Source organism: Thermobia domestica, chromosome 16 (genome assembly GCF_964235325.1).
Source record: "Thermobia domestica chromosome 16, izTheDome1.hap1.1, whole genome shotgun sequence".
Lineage (NCBI taxonomy): Eukaryota > Metazoa > Arthropoda > Insecta > Zygentoma > Lepismatidae > Thermobia > Thermobia domestica.
The window spans coordinates 120878839-120898199 of NC_137469.1; the positions used below are offsets into that span (position 1 = coordinate 120878839).

The 19361-nt window shown below is 36.7% G+C and overlaps 1 protein-coding gene across 1 annotated transcript in view; it reads left to right on the forward strand.

Annotated features, from left to right (window-relative positions):
• LOC145672601 (structural maintenance of chromosomes protein 6-like) overlaps positions 1 to 19361 on the forward strand; it is a 355639-nt gene that overhangs the window by 125970 nt on the left and 210308 nt on the right. Inside the window, exons 8-9 of the mRNA XM_081741761.1 lie at positions 1688 to 1932; positions 13083 to 13202. Coding sequence (XP_081597887.1) covers positions 1688 to 1932; positions 13083 to 13202 — 365 coding nt within the window. The remainder of the gene's footprint in view (positions 1 to 1687; positions 1933 to 13082; positions 13203 to 19361) is intronic.

Below are 19361 nucleotides of genomic sequence, written 5' to 3' on the forward strand. Positions count from 1 at the left end.
ATCCGAAAACTCGATGTTTGCGATTTGTTTTCGCGCTCTTCCAGTTTGAATTTTAAAAATCTGTGTCCATAGTTTGAAAGATCACTGATTTATATTCACTTCTTTTCTAATGTGTTTAACTTTAAGCAAGGTAGTGTGCTGTTAGTCTTGAAAAATTACGATAACAAAGATTTAGTAGGTGTAGATTTTTGTAATGAAATTGAGAGTTGATATTTCAACATAACTAACGATAAAATCTTTGCACGTTTGTGATTTGGAATCCTCCGAATTATTTTCATTTAGGTTATTGCCCTGTTACATGCTAATAAGCTATAAATCATAAACTTAAAAAACTAATAAAATATTTTGAGAAATAGTATTTTGAAAATTAATGCATTAGGAAATATTTTTCCATGTCTCCTTTATTTTAATTATCATTATTCCAGTACCATTCTGAACATTGACTAATACGGGCTTCTTGTACCATAATATATGTACGGAGTTGAACTGTTTACCTGGACATTAAATGACCTTCAAATTTTCTCACTTTCGTGTTCATATTTTCCATGTTGATTTAACAGAAACTTTAATATTGACAGGCAAATAAATACAAAACGTAACTAACATTGAGACTATTGCTTTGATTTAAATCCTTTTCAACCTTACTGTTAAAACATAACAAATCCTTGAAAAAATTTTAACTACTGATATATCTGCTCATGTAAATACACGTTACTCACCAAGAATTTCCTCGCGGTTCTATGGGTCAGCGTACTAGGGTTTCATTTCCGGTGGGAGCTTATATGGTTCCAAAATAGGTTCACATCTCAGTAGCCCCGGTATTGAACGAGCCGCTAAACCCCAAATCAACTAATATTACTTACCAAACGCTTGTTATTGATGATTATATTCACCAGTTTTATATATATATATATATATATATATATATATATATATATATATAAGGGAGTCTCATAAAATCGCAACTTTTGAAATGCCAGCCATTTCTGTTCTAATAAGTTGGCAGCACAGAATGTTACACGATTTTCATCTGTTTTTTTTTTGTGGTTAATATTCACGGAGCACCTAATAGCGCATGATCGTCATTTGTTTTCTGTACGGATAGGAATGGAGCGCTTTACGCCAGAACAATGTGTTGTCTAAGTGAAAACTTATTACATGTGTGATGAATGTTGTGAATTCTTACCCGTACAGAAAACAGATGATGATCATGTACTATTCGGTTCTCCGTGACTACTAATCAGGAAGACAATCGATGAAAATCATGTAGCATTCAGTGCTGCCAATTTACTAGAAAGGAATGGCGGGCATTTCAAAAGTTTCATTCTTTATAGGACACCCGTTACCATTCAGTAATTGTATATAGGATTAATTAAATAAAATAGCCAGACAGATATGCAAATAAACAAATTCAAGAAAAAAATATAGCTTAGACTTGAGTGTAAAAAATAGTCTAACATAACCTAACATATATTGTAACTCCATCAAAGAATTTTACGCAATCGTATATGAACTCATACATAAAATATAAAGTTCTCAGTAAAATTTACTAGTATAAAAATTTTTAAAAATAGCTGAAGTTTGGTTCTTTAAAATATTTTAACACACATTGGAAGAAATTTACTTACGATTTCACCATATAAGTTTATTTTTATTTTTAAAAAAACTTACATTGTTTTCTATATAGGGAAAGTGGTAACTACAAAACGTGAGGAGTTGGACCGTATTCTTTCTGCATTTAACATTCAGGTGGATAATCCTGTTTCAATACTCAATCAGGATATGGCCAGGACTTTCCTTAATAGCAGTGATCCAAGGGATAAATATAAACTATTTATGAAAGGCACTCAGTTGAGACAAATTGAGACGGAATATAAATGTTCCCAGTTGCATATGTTTAGTACAGAGAACATATTGCAATGCAAAAAGGAAGTAAGTATGTGATATAATTTATTATTCTATATCAAGATAAGGAAATTTATCCCTTCTTTGTCATGGCTCTAAAATTTTGTTGAATATTGTAAAGAACAGAGTTAAAAGGAAGATTAAAGAAAATCTAGACATTAAGTAATTTAACTTCAGATATAGAAAAGGGACTAAAGAAGCGATTCTTGCATTTTGGCTTACTCTTGGAAAGCCACTTCAAGTAAGTAGATAAACATGTGTAAAAAATATAGATTTAGAAAAGGCATTTGACAGCGTAAATTGAGAGCTTCTTTTTCAAACAATGAAGAATATATATTAAAAGTATAGAAGGCTGATCCTGGCATTGTATAAAAGTAACCAAGAAAATTCTGTCGCTTTTTCACTCACTACCTTCGAACATCGATATGTCACCTAAGATGTACCTGGAAGATCAAAAATAATCCCCTTCAGCATCGACGACCTTCTGCCAAGGTTTTGGAAAGCCACGGATTCCATCGCAGTAGAACTTGGTTGACCGTGAAGCGAAGAAAGTATCAAGTGCATTTTGCACCTAGGGATTTGAAATAGCGTCCTCTAAGGTGATTGTCCAAGGAATGGAACAGGTGATAATCGGACGGTGCACTGACCGGGGAGTATGGCGGATGCAATAGTGTTTCCATCCAAGGCGTAGTATAGTGTCCCGGGTCATCCTAACCACGTCGGGCTTAGGGTTGTTCTGTAACAGGAGGACCCTTTGCGATTCAGAGGTGCTGGCTCCAGAGTTTTGAGTTTTTCTTGAACACGGCTCAACCGCTGAGAGTACACAGTTGCATTGATGCTCTGACCAGCTGGTAGCAGTTCTCGATGCACGATACTTCGAGTAGTTCAGCAAACACACAGGAAGACCTTCTTCTGGTGCAGTACTGGTATCAATTGTTTTGAAACTGGTTAATGGGATGCTAACCAATGATGACGGCGCCGTGTCGTTTCCTACAGGACCCACTTTTTATCACACGGCAACACCTTGTCCAGAAATGGCTCCTTACTCAGACGAGGCAGCAAGGAAACACAGGTGTCTGCTCGCGTTGCCTTCTGGCCTGAAGTCAAATCAGTGGGACCCATCGACCAAACTTGTAGTGCTTCCCAAGTTGATGGAGGTGCTGTCGAATGGTTTCTCCACTCACACTGAATTGTAGTCCCAGTTCCTCACATTTCTGGTCACTGTTCGCTTCAATTGTTGCCTGAAGATCTTCATTTTGTAAATGTGTTGGATTTCCGGCACACGGTGCGTGTTCGAGTGTTTTGTCACTGTCCTTAAACTTGTTAAACCATTGCTGCACTGTCCGCGTAGTCATGACACCCTCACCAAAGGCCTGGCATATCTTCCGCCCCGCTGCAGTGGCGTTTGACCCCAGTTTGAACTCTTACAGCATACACACCCTTATGACGCTCTGTGGAGGTCTCATGTTCACTCTGTCCTTACACAAATTCACGGTGTAAGTGAAGTTCCACAACCAGTTATATGTTGGATATACCCACTCCAAAAACTGACCTTCGTGTTATCTCCATTCGCATTCAACTCATGGTGTTAGTGCCAATTGAACACAGACCTCCAGAAAAACCGACAGAACTTTGTTGGTTACGTTATAAGTACCAACAAAAATACAATAATCGATAGAAACGAGAAGACAAATAAAGAACAATTAGGAGAGGTGTAAGACAGGGATACCCACTCTAAATCTTATTTATTTAAGATTGTGAAAAGGTGTGTGAAGAAGCCATATTATGATGAGAGATTTATTGAAAAGTCAGAAATTAAGATCCCATTTGTTTGGAAACACCTAGTTGTCACAGTCAGTTGAAATATAAAATAATTCATTAAGTTGTAAGATGATTTTCAAAACATCTTCTAACAAAGGTAATAAACTACAAACCTCGTTTGTAACCACATTTCCCACATACCCGGGTGTGTTTCTACTTCCTAGGTGCTGATCAACTTGACGTTGCTTGTTAGAGTTGAACAAAACAATCAGACTCGAGAACTCAAAGCAGAGTTGACTTTTTGTTGGATAACAGTGCGCTTGGAGAGGATCTATTGACAGAGCCGAAGCGCTGGAAGAGGTACCATAGAGGGCGACTGAGAAGTTTATTGCAGTTCATGAGCCTTAAAGTCCAAATGTGCGATTGAAGAAGAATTGAGTTAGTCCAAGCTGTCCAACCGAGTTGGCACCCTTAATCATTCCCTATTCGAACCTTGCAATTGCAAAGAGTCCACTCAGAGGGAATAACATTCAGAGTCCCTGAGACTTCATCTAACTATAACTCCAAGGACGTTGTCTACCCGAATTCATCACAGGAACAAGATTGATCAAGGAAACATCGCTTTACATAGAGAGTGCTGTGTTCAAGCAAGTCATTTTAAAGCCAATTTCTTCTCTTTTACCCCTTTTGTCTGTTTACTATCTTTTCTAAATTCATGTTTTACTTATGCATTCCTAGGCAATTTATTCCAGTATTAGAAATAAGTTCTAGGAGATGTTTGTCAGCCCACAACCTCTACATCCATTTGTAGTTAGTTAAATAGAGCTACAAGGGCTGACAACCCCCGATGTGCACAAATATGTTTATAGAAGAGACAATTAGTAAAACGTAAAAGAAAACTATAGGTATTTGAATAAATGTGGTAAAAGTTCACAGTGTGCATTTTGCAGATGAGGTTCCTATTATTGCAGGTTCGGAGGAAGAAATAAATAAAATTCTCCAAGCACTAGAAGTATATCTTTAACAAATTAAAGTTCAAGATAAAGAAAGCCAAAAACTAATACAAAAATGTATGCAGAAAGAACGGGAATAACCGCCCCTTTAAGAATTGAAAGGGATAGAGTATAAGAAGTGGATGAATTTGTTATCAACGAAAATATAGGTATGAGAGAAGTGAAGAAAAGGATTATGATGGCAAAATTAGCCTCCCAAAATAACAGAAGTGTTGTTCTGAATAAGAATTTGGACATTCGATATATATATATATATATATATATATATATATATATATATATATATATATATATATATTGCGTGTGTGTGTGAAGTGGAAGTGTTGGAGTGGAACAACAAAAGTTGGAAGCTATTGAAATGTAGTTTTAGAGCAGACTGAACAAATCCTAAACAGAGAAGAAGAAGAGCAACGTGGATAAAACTAGAAATGTATTGGAAAGACAGTAGAAGATACCCTTTGGTATGTGGAATATGTTACAAACAGGGTTCACTTCCTCCATTTTATTTTCAAAGAGAGTATTTAGAAGTCCAGTAGGTAGGCGTTTCAAACATTACATGTAGCCTAACCATAAAGATTGTCAGAAACTTGTGATAGATGATACACAAGAAATGAATAACATCAAAGAAATGTGTTTTATTAAGTAGATGGTTTGATAAGGGTGTCTAAGACCATTGGTTTACTGTCTTCGTGCTTTACAAAGTAGGAAATTCAACTTTGAACATTTTATAATGTTTAAGGTCCTGAATATTGCTTGTCTATCAGAGTATCAAAAGAATGTCTGGAAGTATGACCGTTCCAGTAAGGATGTAATAACTGAAATATACCACATTTAAAGAACTTCTCTCAGGCAGCTTGTTTGATTGTTTGTTTATTGGCGTTAAGCGTCACTTTTCAACACAGTTACTATATGGAACGTAGACCTACAGTTTAAAATGGAATTCGTGTGGGTTCAATGCTCTCCACCGGCAATTGAACCCGAGACTTCGTGCATCAAAAGAGCATGCGTGCTCGAAACTAGATTAGCGAAGAGGGCCTATCAGCAAATGATCGTGATTGGAATCTACGGAGGAAAACTGGGAACCTTGGATCCAGCGTTTGCAAATGGCAGAATTCATACTTACGAAGTACATACTTACAGTTTGTACATTGGAGGCTTTGCTAGTGAGCTTGTTTAGGTAGATTTTGTATTTCGCATTCCACTCCTTAGCTATATGTATCATAGAACACATCTTTTTTTATATATAAACAAGAATACAAAATACTTATTTTAGGGAGTTCTAGATCTGTGGTGAGATCATTAAGTTCAGCTTGTATTGTTTTATGAAATGGGAAGTCTGTGCTCGACAAGTAGTTTGTGTCTCTTGATGGCTGCTGTTCTTCCCTAATTCAAGAAAGTCTGCTCTTTTCTTTAGAATTCATAGAAACATTTTCTGGAGATTAGCCAGAAGTTGAAGAGGGTATACTAGGGTATATAAGTTTTCATTTTTTCTTCATGAACATTCCTTGACAATAGGAAGTACCAAACACAAATAACAATTAATAGTGTGATTGCTAGGCTCCCTCCTAACCACGGGGACTGGAAACGGCATAGTCCCACTACGTCCTTATACATTCATTCACGCTTCGAGTTTCGGCGAGCACGGAGTGTACCACACGTGTGGTGCTCACCTTTTGTCTTCATCCCCTGTCTTATAGCCAAAATGTAAGAAGTATGCCATTTTTTTTAGACTTACAAATCGCGTAATTGTGTACTTCCTCAAATCTCATGTCAATTCACCGCAAGTATAGCGGAAATTATTCGAATTATTAACTCAGGCCTGAGAAATTATTTTAATTGTCTAGAACAAAAGAATACCAACTGAAACTACCAGAGCGCGATTATCATGTAAGCAATTGAAACACACTATTACACCACAAACCAAACACACCAATTACTTATACAATTTGTGTATAATTCATAAGAACTAAAAGTCCTTGTTAGGGGTTACGTACCACGTCATAAATACACATGCAGGAAAAGTAGACACCGTAGTTTAAAATACAATGTGATGCGCCTGCAGTGTTGCCAACTAATTCCAGTATACGTAGAAAACCCTACACTGAGTAGAAAAACATAAGGCTAAGCTCTAGCTCGAAAACATGGTCTAACCTCCATTTTTTACACATGATTTTCGAATACAGTGGCCCTGAATTAGCAATGTTTTACTAATTTCATATCCATAACATTTCGTGTGATCATTTGCAAGGACGATAGAACCCTCGACAAGATCTTTTTTGGTTCGAGTTCCTTCCCACCGTAGGATGTTTAGTCTGTCCGAGCGTTGGAGACAGATTAATGCTTCTGATCGGGTCTGTTTCTGATTTTCCAGATAGTTTTACTTCATAGTATTGCTTTAGTCTTTGTACGATGAAAATACGAAACATTATTTTAGATAACTAATAGCTGATGACCAATACAGTGCTTCCATGATGTGCTTTAATCTTTATGTATTTATCATTCTTGTACTGATATTCGTTCCAAATCCCTTCAGCCCCAGACTACCAACCTTATAAAACCATCTTTCAATTTTTTGTATGCTGCATCATTTAAAATCATACTTTTCAATTTATTTATCAGAATTTGATTTTTTTATTGTTTCACAAAAAAGACATTATGTCCACATTTGTGGACATTGGTTCAATAACAAGTAATTGCATATTTAAATATTTGTGAACAATTGTAATATATTTTATTCCGTTTTTTGCTATACTACGCCTTTCTTCTGACATTATTACGTTGTTGTGACAAAGCAAATAACGGCAACATTTATATACTTAGAATAGCATGAACTGAATACTTTATTATTAAATATAATACTTTTATTTAGTATTTTTCTAACATTTTTCTCCTTTCTTGAGAACATAACATGACACACCAAATTGTTTGTTGTGTTTCTGAATTTCCATTTTCTCATTTTCTGTGGAAGAAACAAAAGAAATTTTCATCTCCATTTTTCAAAAACAAGCATTATGTCAATGGTTTCGTTCTTTTCATTCTTAGGAGAGCTATAGTGCGTCCAGTAAGAGAACGTCTCTGACAGCTCGCAGTGACATTGCCACTCCTCGCGTATCAAGGTTATTTTCGGTGCAACTGTAGTGTCAATTTAATTAATGGTAGAAGACAGAGTGATCGTGGTTGGTAATACTGGCATCAAAGTAGGGGCTGCAATGTCCCACCGCCTGTGGTAAGAAACGTCAGAGACCATCTCTTGTTGGCCGTGCTATAACCACAGAAGATGTTCTGGATTTGCTTGAGGGTTCAGATATCGACGATTCAGACAATGATCCAGATTTTATGGATGATGACTCGAGTAATTTTAGCATGAAGATAGGGATGGTGGTGTTGCAAGACACGAAAATGATATACAATAAATTGTTTACTCGTTATCTACTTGAAAGAACTGAATTACCTACATGAGGTTATTTGGCCAAACACAAGCGGGTTCATTTAGTTATAGTGCGACATCTTAAAATCTGAATTTTAACTAGCTCAGAATTTTGTCCAATTTTTGTCCATTTTTGTCCAATCAAGTTCATTTCAAAATTTGGCCACTTCGATCACCTGTAGTCCGACATCTTCAAATTCGAAATTTAACTAGCTAAGAATTTTGTCTACTTTTGACCATTTTGTCCAACCATGAACAAATTTTGTACCATTTAAATAAATGAGGGACGATCATTTTAATATTTGGCCACTTTTATCATCTGTAGTAAGATATCTTCAAATTCGAATTTTAATTAGCTTGGTGGTACAAAAATTTAAAAAATAAGGAAACTGGAAAAAATGCGAAAAGCTCGGGAATAACCTTGTGTAAGTAATTCAGTTATTTAGAATAGATAACGAATAAAACAATTTATTGCATTTTCGTCTTTTGGAACACTGCTATCGCTATCTTCACTGCTAGAGTTATTGGACTCATTATCCATAAAATCTGGATCATTATCTGAATCAACGATATATGAACCCTGAAGCAAATCTAGAACATCTTCTATTGTTAGCTCTCCTACGAATGAAAAGAATGGAACCATTGACTATATATACTTGCAATATTTATTGTATCAATAGTAGAAATTAGTGTAGTTACAAATTTTCCTATACTTTCTAATAATGAAAATGAAATAATGTTATCGTTAATAATAGATATTTTACTTCTCTCGATACATTTATATCGTGTCTTGTTTCTAGCATGTACCATATTGCAGCAAAACAAACCTAAAGAATTATACGAAAAAATATAGAGAACAACTGCCAAATGTAAAATCAGCGTACACAATTGTACACATTAAAAAATAACTTCTCATTATTTCTTGTTCATCAGAGATAAAACGAAGCTAATAATCGCCAACAAGTCTCTGAAACTTTAATTGTTTATCACAAAAAACCTTGATCGTAGCAATAATATTTATGGGCGAAAATAATAATTACTTTTCCGACTTACAAAAGCCTGTGTTCCATCAGCACCTGCCATCTCAAATAATTGAAGAGTAGCTGCCGATTGCACTCAAGCTTACCGAAAAAAAGTATTTAGTGTTCAGACGTCCATGCGTGTGTACGCCAGGAATTAATCGAGCAGATTTAACGAAACAATCAGGAAAAATATATCAATTTGTGTCCACAAATGTGGACACAGGGACCGAAGGGATTAAATGTTATATTTAAAGTCTCAAATGAAACAGTGATAAAACAATAAAAAAATTAGAAAAAAAGTAACACGTTGGTAACTTCTCATGTATATTATCCCCAGTCTTTCATCCAGTAAATTTTATTTGGGGAAGGGGGAGAAAAATTAAAATGTTAGGCTGCACTCGTAAACTATTTGCTAACTAACTAACTAACTAAACTAGCTCTATGGCCTATGGAACCCGGAGGTTCAATGCCGCGTTCACAAAAGCTCACCACTGACTTCTATCCTTAGCTAACTGCATCCAGTTTCTACTTTGTATTCCAATCTCTGCGAGATCCATCTTAATATTGTCTTCCCATCTGCGCCTAGGTCTTCCTAATGGTCGTTTTCCGGTTGGTCTTCCAGGAAAGACTTTGAAAGCGTTTCTACTTTCTTCCATTCTAGCTACATGACCTGCCCACCTAAGCCTCCTAGACTTGACGACCCTAACAATGTTGGGTAAACCGTATAAATTATGTAGTTCCTCGTTATGAAGTTTCCGCCATTCCCCATTCCGGTTCCTCTTGGGTCCGAATATTCGTCTCAGGATCTTGTTCTCAAATACTTTCAGTCTATGTTCTTCTCTCAGAGTAAGTGACCATGTTTCGCAGCCATGCAGAACAACAGACATGATTATCGTTTTATATATTTTAAGCTTCAAATTCTTCGACAGAATTCGCGACGACAAGAGATTTTGAACCGAATAGTAACACGAATTCCCTGCTTTTAGTCGACATTTTAATTTCTCCGTGAATATGATTTTCCTCTGTTAATATTGATCCTAGATATTTGAAAGTATCCACTTTATCAAAAGTATTATTTAATATTTTAACACATCCATAATTTGCCGTATTAGAGTCCCGACGCACTTCCATGTATTTGGTTTTTTCTGCATTTACTTCTGAACCCATGTCCCTGCAAGCGTTTAATAAGATCTCTGCATTTCTTTTTATTGTTCTCCTATCATCCCCTATTAAACTTACATCATTAGCATATGCCATAACCTGGTGAATATCATTCAACTGTAGGCCCTGGTTGCTATCTTTGATTTTCCTTATAGCGTATTCCAGAACGAAGTTAAATAGTAATGGCGACAACGCATCTTGTTTCAGGCCATTTTCGACGTGAAAGCTTGTGGACAAAAGTTTCCTACCCGGACTTTGCTTTGGGTTTCATTTAAACATATCTTAATTAATCTAATTAGTTTTCTCGGTATTCCAAGTTCTGTAAGAACGTTGTATAATGTTTCTCTCCTAACCGAGTCGTAAGCCTTTCTAAAATCAATAAATAGTTGATGTACCGGGGTGTTATATTCCCACTTCTTTTCGAGTATTTGGCGAATGGTAAATATTTGGTCGATAGTTGATCGATTTCGTCTAAAACCGCACTGATAATCTCCAATAATTTCATCTGCATATGGAGTCAGTCTTGCTAATAGAATATTTGAAAGGATTTTATAAGATGTTGACAGAAGAGAAATGCCTCGATAATTATTACAATCAGTTTTGTCGCCTTTCTTGTGAATTGGAACAATGATTGATTCTTTCCACTCTTGTGGCAATTCTTCCTTGTTCCAGATAAGGAGAATGAGTTTGTGTATCTTGTTCCACAAGTTTTCGCATCCAGCTAAAATTAACTCAGCCGGAATTTTATCTACACCCGGAGATTTGTGTGTCTTTAATTTCTTTATAGCGGTTTCTACTTCTATTCGGTTGGGTTCTGGAATATACGGTTCTGCGGTGTGTATCTCCTTTTCTCCCCGCACACTAGTTTTTGGTTGCGTGTTAAGCAAATCATCAAAGAAATCTTTCCATCTATTTAAGATGCTATCCGTGTCAGTGAGATCTGTACCGTCAGATTTCTTTAATATATAAGCACGAGGTTGATAGCCTTTCTTAAATTCGTTGATTCACTTATACATGTCCCGGATGTTTTTATTTTTACTATTATCTTCAAGTTCCTTAATTTTAGCTTTCAGAAAATCGCGTTTCTTTGTTCTAAAAGTTTTGAAAGTTTCCCGCCTGATATCTGCGAAATTTTGTGTAGTTATTTTATTCGGATTTTGTAGCCAGCGTAATTTTGCCTGTTTTCTCTTCTCTGCTAGTTTTATGCATTCCTGGTCGAACCATGGTTTATTCCTACGTATTTCCGCGTATCCCAATTTTTCTATTGCTGAACTTTTAATGCTATCTCTAATTTCAATCCAAGTATCCTCAACACTAGTGCACTCCGAATCTTCTAAAGCCGAGAATCTATTCGAAACTTCAATCTGGTATTTCTCTCTTACCTGGCTCTCTTCTAATTTCTTTAAATTGAATCTCTCCGTTTTCGGACATTGAATATTACCTTTATTCAACGATAACCTCTCTCGTATTATCGCTGCTACCAGGTAGTGGTCAGTGTCACAATCAGCCCCTCTAAACGACCGGACATCAATTATGCTAGATTGCCTTCTTCTATCTACTAAAACGTGATCAATTTGATTGTGTTTTCCCGTCTGGTGATGTCCAAGTGTATTTATGAACGTGGCGATGTGGGAATTTTGTATTTTTCACGATTAGGTTTTTGGATGTTGCAAAGTTCACGAGTCTAACACCGTTGTCATTACTTTCCTTATGCAGACTTTCGTTCCCTATAATCGGTTTGAAAATGACCTCTCGTCCTACCTTCGCATTGAAATCCTCTAATAAAATTTTCATATGGTCTCGCGGGAGTTGGTCAAATATCCGTTCCACTTCTTCGCCAAAACTGTGTTTTATATCGTCATCCTTATCTTCAGTTGGGGCATGTACATTTAAGACAATAATATCATACCACCGTCCCTTAAGAGTAATAAAAGAAAGTCTGTCAGTAACAAATTCAACCCGTTTAATTTCTGGTAATATACGTTTATGAACGAAAAACCCTGTTCCTAACTGTGATTTTTATTTCCTTCCCCGTAAAAGAACGTAAAATTTCCGGAATTCACAGATCCATTTCCTTCCCACCTAACTTCCTGAACTCCTACTACGTCCATCCTGTATTTCTCTAACTCACTCGTTACGGATTTTAACGCGCCTATCCTATAAAGACTCCTAATATTCCATGTTCCAAATCTCATGTCCATTTTCTTTTGCAGAGGTCGTGCCAAGTTATCAGTCCTTGTCCGAGGCTTTTGGGAATATTTCTGAACAAGTGTTTTTTTTTTTTTTTTACAGGATGAGTTTGTTAGCCTTACCCAAACCCCCAAGCTGGAGGACCACTCCTAGTCGGCTGGCCGCGACTGCTTATTTAGTATATTCGCAGCTAACCTCTAAATCTAGAGACCTTCTCCTCGATCCGCAACCTGAGGACGCGCCAGGTGAAACCACATGTAACCATATTTTAGTTTTCTTAGATCCTGGGAAAGAGGAAAAACAGTTGTGCAACTCCGGGGAGAGGATATCACTGTACTAATTTTTTTATTCAAATGGTGAGCGTTCTCTAAGTTTTATTTGTATATATGTGTGTGTGTTTGAAAGGTCGAGAAACAGGATGAACGCAGCTGCATGCAAAAGTACAATAGAGCCTGTAAATTGTTTCATTAACATATAATAAGATATGAACACATTCATTCCGCTATGTTCAGCATGTGGAGGTTTGTAATTGATTCATTTTCAAATGTGACTTCAGAGAAAAAGAAAATTGTATAACGCAACTTTTTAAAATCTTTTTTACAGGAATTGAAATCAGCGGAAAAGGAAGTCAAATTCTGGAAACAGAAATTGAATCGACATAAGTCTCTGGAGAACCTGCACAAGAAGAAGGACAATTTAGAGAATGAATATTTTTGGGCACAAGTAAGTCGGATGTATAATATTGCTTTAATAGTGACGAGAAGTTTTCAAGTATTTGGCACAAATGCACTACAAATGGTGCTGAATGTAGCTAAGAATACTTCTCAAGCAGTATTATTCTGAAAAAATTGTTACACGCGTGCGTGTCTATGTGCAATGTGCAGGGTGTTTACGAAGTCCCGTTACCCCTTGATAAATGCTAATGTAAGTTTTTCTATTACCCGCAAGAGTCATTGGACGCAGACATGAATCGGAGAGTGGAGGCATGTGCGAGACCTCTTCAGGCATTCGACACAATACCAAAACTCGGCAAAGTGATTTTTACCGGTGAGTGTGCAATTTACAGCAGTTCTCGCGCACTCAATGTGGTCTTTTGGTCCAAGAAAAGCCACACATTTATGTAGAGTTGGAACAGAATCTCCCTATGTGATGATATGAGCAGGCGTGGTCAGCAGACGCGTGTTTAGACCATTCTTTTTCTGCGGTGTTATGAATCACCAGCGATACCGGGACATTTTGCAGAACTGGTTTCTTCCTCTCTTGAAGGAGCTCGAAATCAAAGAGACATATTGGTTTCAGCATGATGGGGCACCTGCCCATTATGCCCTAGCCGTACGTGAATATCTTACGAAAATCATTTCTGGGCATTGAATTGGTCCTGGTAGTCCGGATCTACCCGCACCACTTACCTGCCTACCACGAAGTCCAGACCTCACCACCTTTGATAATGCGCTATGGGGGTTCATATTGAGCATCGTTGCACAAAACCGTTGCGATGCAAAGCCGAACTGACAGAACCTCTGAAAGAAGCTTTCTCTCAAGTTACATCTGCAATGCACTACAAAATGTCGCACAGAACCTGGTGCGTATTATCCTTTGTCATGAGAATGACAGTTTTCAGACTGATCCTTTTGACACTTAATGTTTCCTATCTCAATACTTCTCGAAAGCATTCTTGTTCATGTCATTCAGTTCTTTCCTTGTAGTTATTTACGTACGTTTAGTGGTTTGTGTTACTTATTTTCAGGGGTAACGGAATATTGTGGCCACCCTGTACTAGTTATACAAAAGTAACCATTAATTGTGAAGAAAATGTATTATTTACAGAAATATCTTATGCAGCACTGACACCAGTACAGTTTAATGTCACACATTGTTTGTAAGATTCGTACGCTGTCACTGGATGGCGCTCGCGTTGACGTCAGTATACATCGGTCCGCATAGTTCCAGATAGTGCAGAGTGTTGGTTGTGGTTTCATGTATCCCGATCGGCTACTACTATCAGAGAAATTTCAGGACACTTCATCACAAAGAGCCTTCCAAAGACAAACTGTTATTACATGGTACAATAATTTTAACGTTGCCGGTGGTATAGCACACACAACAGCAGGACAAAGTAGACTTGCAATTTATGAAGAGAACGTAGAACAAGTGCGGAAAGCATTTTTGGCTTGTATCCGTAGGACACGAAAATCAACTGGACTTGCGAGCTTAGAGTTGTATAAGCAGCTGAAATCTAAAACCTTGTAACTTACAAATTGCAACTTTTGTAAGATTTGAGTGTCATTAAAAAAAGTTCAAGGTAAATTAAAAGATGAAATGATGAACAGTTTGATACTGAAGATCATTTCCTGAAGAGAATTGACGAGGCCACATTCCACATCAACGGTAAAGTCCGTAGGCAAAATCGAGTACACAGTGAGCAGAATCCATGTGGTGATCGAATATATACGGAACTCACCAAAGGAAAATGTGTTTTATACCTTAAACATGAGGAAAAGCCCTTTATTTTTCGCTAAGTCCACTGCCCTGGCAAGTGATACCTGAACATGGTTTAGAATTGTCTAATGTCACAATTACAATAAGACAAATATGTAGTTATTTTCCAGCAAAATGAGACAAGTTTGCCTTTTTAAAAAAGATCATGGAGTTACCGTCTATCTCAACCGAAGTGACGACAAATTGGTTGTGAAGGAACTATTCCGTTGCGACCATGTTCGCCTCATTTTGCTCCAATGTATTTCGATATGTGGTGTGACATTGAAGAACGCATTTCTCTCTCTCGTTTCCCAGAAAGGACGACGAGTTGTGGGATCGAATAATACAAGATATCTTGCACCTATTGATGCAGACATGATTTAACAGATTTGACAGAAAATCGATTGCTGGTGCCATGTGATGAAAAGTGCCGAGATAGAACCTCTATAAAAACAAACTTGAGGATATACGTAATTCAGTGCTATATGAAACATTTCTCCAAGTAATATGAATTCTTTCAACGGTTACTTTTATGTAATAAATATATGGACACACTGTACAATATTTTGTAAACATGCTTCTTACGTGTTCCTTAAAATACCGGAACAACTAGTTTTCCATAATACATATTTTTTCATTCTACAGTCTCAATAGGCGTTAATGCTTTACCTTTACACTAATACCATAATGAATACCTCCTTTATTTTTACACTAATACAATATATATGTCGGTTCTATGAACTAATGGGAGCGGTCAAATAAAAACACATCATCCTCAGAAAAGGTATGTACTAACTCAGAATAGTAGTAATTTCTACACCCTTTCTCACAGGAAGATGAAACGGTTTATTAAATCCCTCACATAACTTGTAAGCTGTTGACGGACCACATCAAAACTCAGTTACACAAGTTATTGTTCGATGCAAACCGATGTCCAATAATTTCATTCTTGAGCTCTCGAAAAATGTGGAACTCGCTGGAGAGCGATTCGGACTGTACGGAAGATGTTTACAGGCTTTCTAACCAAAGTACGAACATCAGGACTAATGATACAATTTTCCTGTCCTGGACGAGGATCATCTTGCACTGATACACGTCTCTTTTGGAATCTCTTAGGGCACTCCAGAGCATGTGAATATGAGATGCTGTGTTCGTATACATAGTACTCATATGACAATTAATTTCGCGTCCCTCAACAGTGAAAAAGCTTATCACACCTCTCTGTTTCATGCCCTTTTCCATTTCTGATGTCTGATGAAAGGTTGTTCAAAGCCTTTGTATGTTAATAAGCCCTCTCTAAAATCAATGCACGTGAATTGTGCTGCCATCTTCCGAGTTCTTTTAAACTATATGTTGTATACGTTTATATGTTTGTGGTCAATCCTTTCGACAATGAGATCTCGGAAACTACAGGCTCTAGAAAGATGACGTTTTCACTTATCGATTGCAAATTTCATGTATATTTTCCAGTTCTAATTGAATGCTTAAAAACATGGCCATTATTTCTTTATTACATTTTTACGGGTACATTGGAAATGTTGAAATTAAAAAATAACTAAAGCATCACATCCTACGCATTATACATTCCAACACCACACTGTTGTTTATAGGGGTTGTATATGTCTCAGGCGTTTGTTTCATTAATGAAAAAGGAAGGATAACCATTTCTCCAGTCTAAGATGAACCTTATTTTTGGAGTGTTTTGACCAATGAACACCATATTTAACTGACATTATAATTAATTGTGTATGTAATGTATTTGCTTATTACATACTGCATACAAGAAGAAAGAAAACACTGGTCATACATGAATTAGAAACTCCAACCGCAAGTAGGATCAAATCTTGCAAACGGTGCGAGATATTGAGAAAAAATAATCGAAAAGTGTCTCCCCTTTATGATACCCCTTGGCTTTTTTTAATCAATACGTCTTTCACTTATGTGTGTAAAGGGACATGTACAGATATTGTGAGGAATCAGAAGGAGATTTATGCTCATATGCGAATGATGCGCTGTGTAGAGAGCATAGGTTCAGCTAGTCTATATATTAAAATGCTAAGTTTATATGTTTGTCTGTAATCCTTTCGACAATAAGATCTCGATCACCACAAGTACTAGAAACGTGCCGTTTTAGTTGATCGATTCCAAATTTTGTGGAGATTGTCCAGTTCTAATTGAATATTTAAAAGCAACGTGGCCGTTATTTCTTTATTACATTTTTAGGAGTACACTGGAAGTGTAGAATCTTTTTTTTTTGTTTGTTTTAAAGTAAAGCATCATATCCTATGAGTTATACATTCCAAAACAACATTGTGGTATGCAGGGGTTACATATCCCTCAAGCGTTTATTTAATGGCCAAATGATAATCAAAAACGTAGGTGATAACCCAGGATTGCAAATAAGAAACAAAATTTTACTAGCCCAAGAAAAAAGCTACTAGCCCACATCTCACAATAGAAATCATTTACTTACCTTCGGTTTGATATTAAATACTCGCCGGCACTGATGAACCACTCGACCCGGGCGAGTGGTTATTTGCATCCCTGTAATAACCATTTCTCCAGGCTAAGATGAATCTTTATTGTTTGGAGTGTTTTGCTCAATGGGCACCATATATCATTGACATTATAATTGTGTGTGTAATGTATTTGCTTATTACATACTGCATGCAAGAAGAAAGAAAATACTGATCATATATGAATTATAAACTCCAACTGGAACTAGGCTCAAATCTTGCAAACCATGCGAGATGTTGAAAAAATAATCGAAAAAATCTCCCCTTTATGGTACTCCTTACCGGTTTTTATGAAGACGTCTTTTACTTGTGTCTCTAATGGACATGCACAGTGAGGCTGTATATACGCTGCTAATTTATACAGCTTGTTTCAAAACAACACTGACAACGTTTGGTCTTGACACCAAGACAAGGCGAAAAGTATAGACAAACCTGGGTACACAAATGCTTCCTTTTTGAGTTATAGGCTGCCGAAAACATTAAAAACTGAACTTTAAAGGTCCATAGCTCCAATACTATGAGATCTACGGTAGTCGAGTCAAGACTTTATTTAGGAACTACTGTGTGCCCTGTACAAATATCCATGTTTCAGAATCCTGCGGTACTTCCGCAACAATTTTTATAGAGGCAGTGAGCACTTCAAATTATATGCCTGTAGCCAAACTGCCTCTATAAAAATTGTTGTGTGACTACTTAGGATTCTGAAACATGTTTTTTTTTGGATAGCGCACATATTAGTTCCGAAATGAAGTCTTGACCCAACTACGGCTATGGACCATTAAACTTCATATTTTAGGCAGCCTATAAGTCTAAAAGGAAGTATTTGTGGACCCAGGTTGGCCTATACTTTTCGTTTTATCTTGGTGTCAGGAATCACCCCCCAAACGTTGTCGATGTTGTTTTGAAACACCCTGTATAAGAAGGGTTCTTGTGCGATGCCAGAAACATGGATAGTGAGCAGCTCTGGTACACCCTTCCATGAAGTGGAACGAGACAAGTAAGATAGCCATTTATCTGTAGTCGGTTAGTGGCCATGCTATAGGTATGACTAATAAAGTTTATAAAGACTTTGGAAAATTATATGTTCGGAGTACGGCAGAAAGAAATTCATGAAATAATAAATCAAATGCATTTTGGAAATCAAGTGAGAAAATGGAAACCGGTTGTTTAGCAAATAAAAAATAACACGCAATATCTCGAATCTGAGTAAGTGTATAATAAACATTGTTGTACTTATTTAGCGCTTTGTGGAAAAGGCTAATTTTATCTTGAAAGATGGATTATAGTCGTCGCACTGGAATTTTGTTAAACAATTTATCAGTCTTAAGCAAGGCTATTGGATGATACTGTATGACACCCTTTTCATTAAAGGCTTGGGAGTAAAAATAAGATGAGCATCGTTTTCAAGGAAGTGAACAGTGTTATAGAGTTCATTATATAAAGACAGGATTTCAACTGCCACAATGTACCAATACTTTTGATAGAAAGCATATGTTAATCCATCACATTCAGAACTAAAAACACTGTTACACTGAGTAAGCGTAAGTAGAATTTCAGCCTCCGTAATGGACGCTGTTAAGCTCTTATTTTTGGCCTGCGATAACACTGGGAGTTCCATATTCAAATAATCCCAATACCGGGACTCATGCACCTTATAGCGTACTTGTACGTATAATGATAAACAAAAGCTCGTGGAATGCTTGGAAACGATGTAAGAATCTGATTAGATCTGTACAGAAGTAGCATTAATTTGTTGTATCCTTGACGTAGTTTTATGAATGACAATATTTTTCGGGAAGCTGCGAGGATCCACAGCTCATGAAGGGTTCTATAAAGACAGGCTAACGTTTTACGCTGTTCGTGTTTCCTTTCTGTACCTTGCCATTAA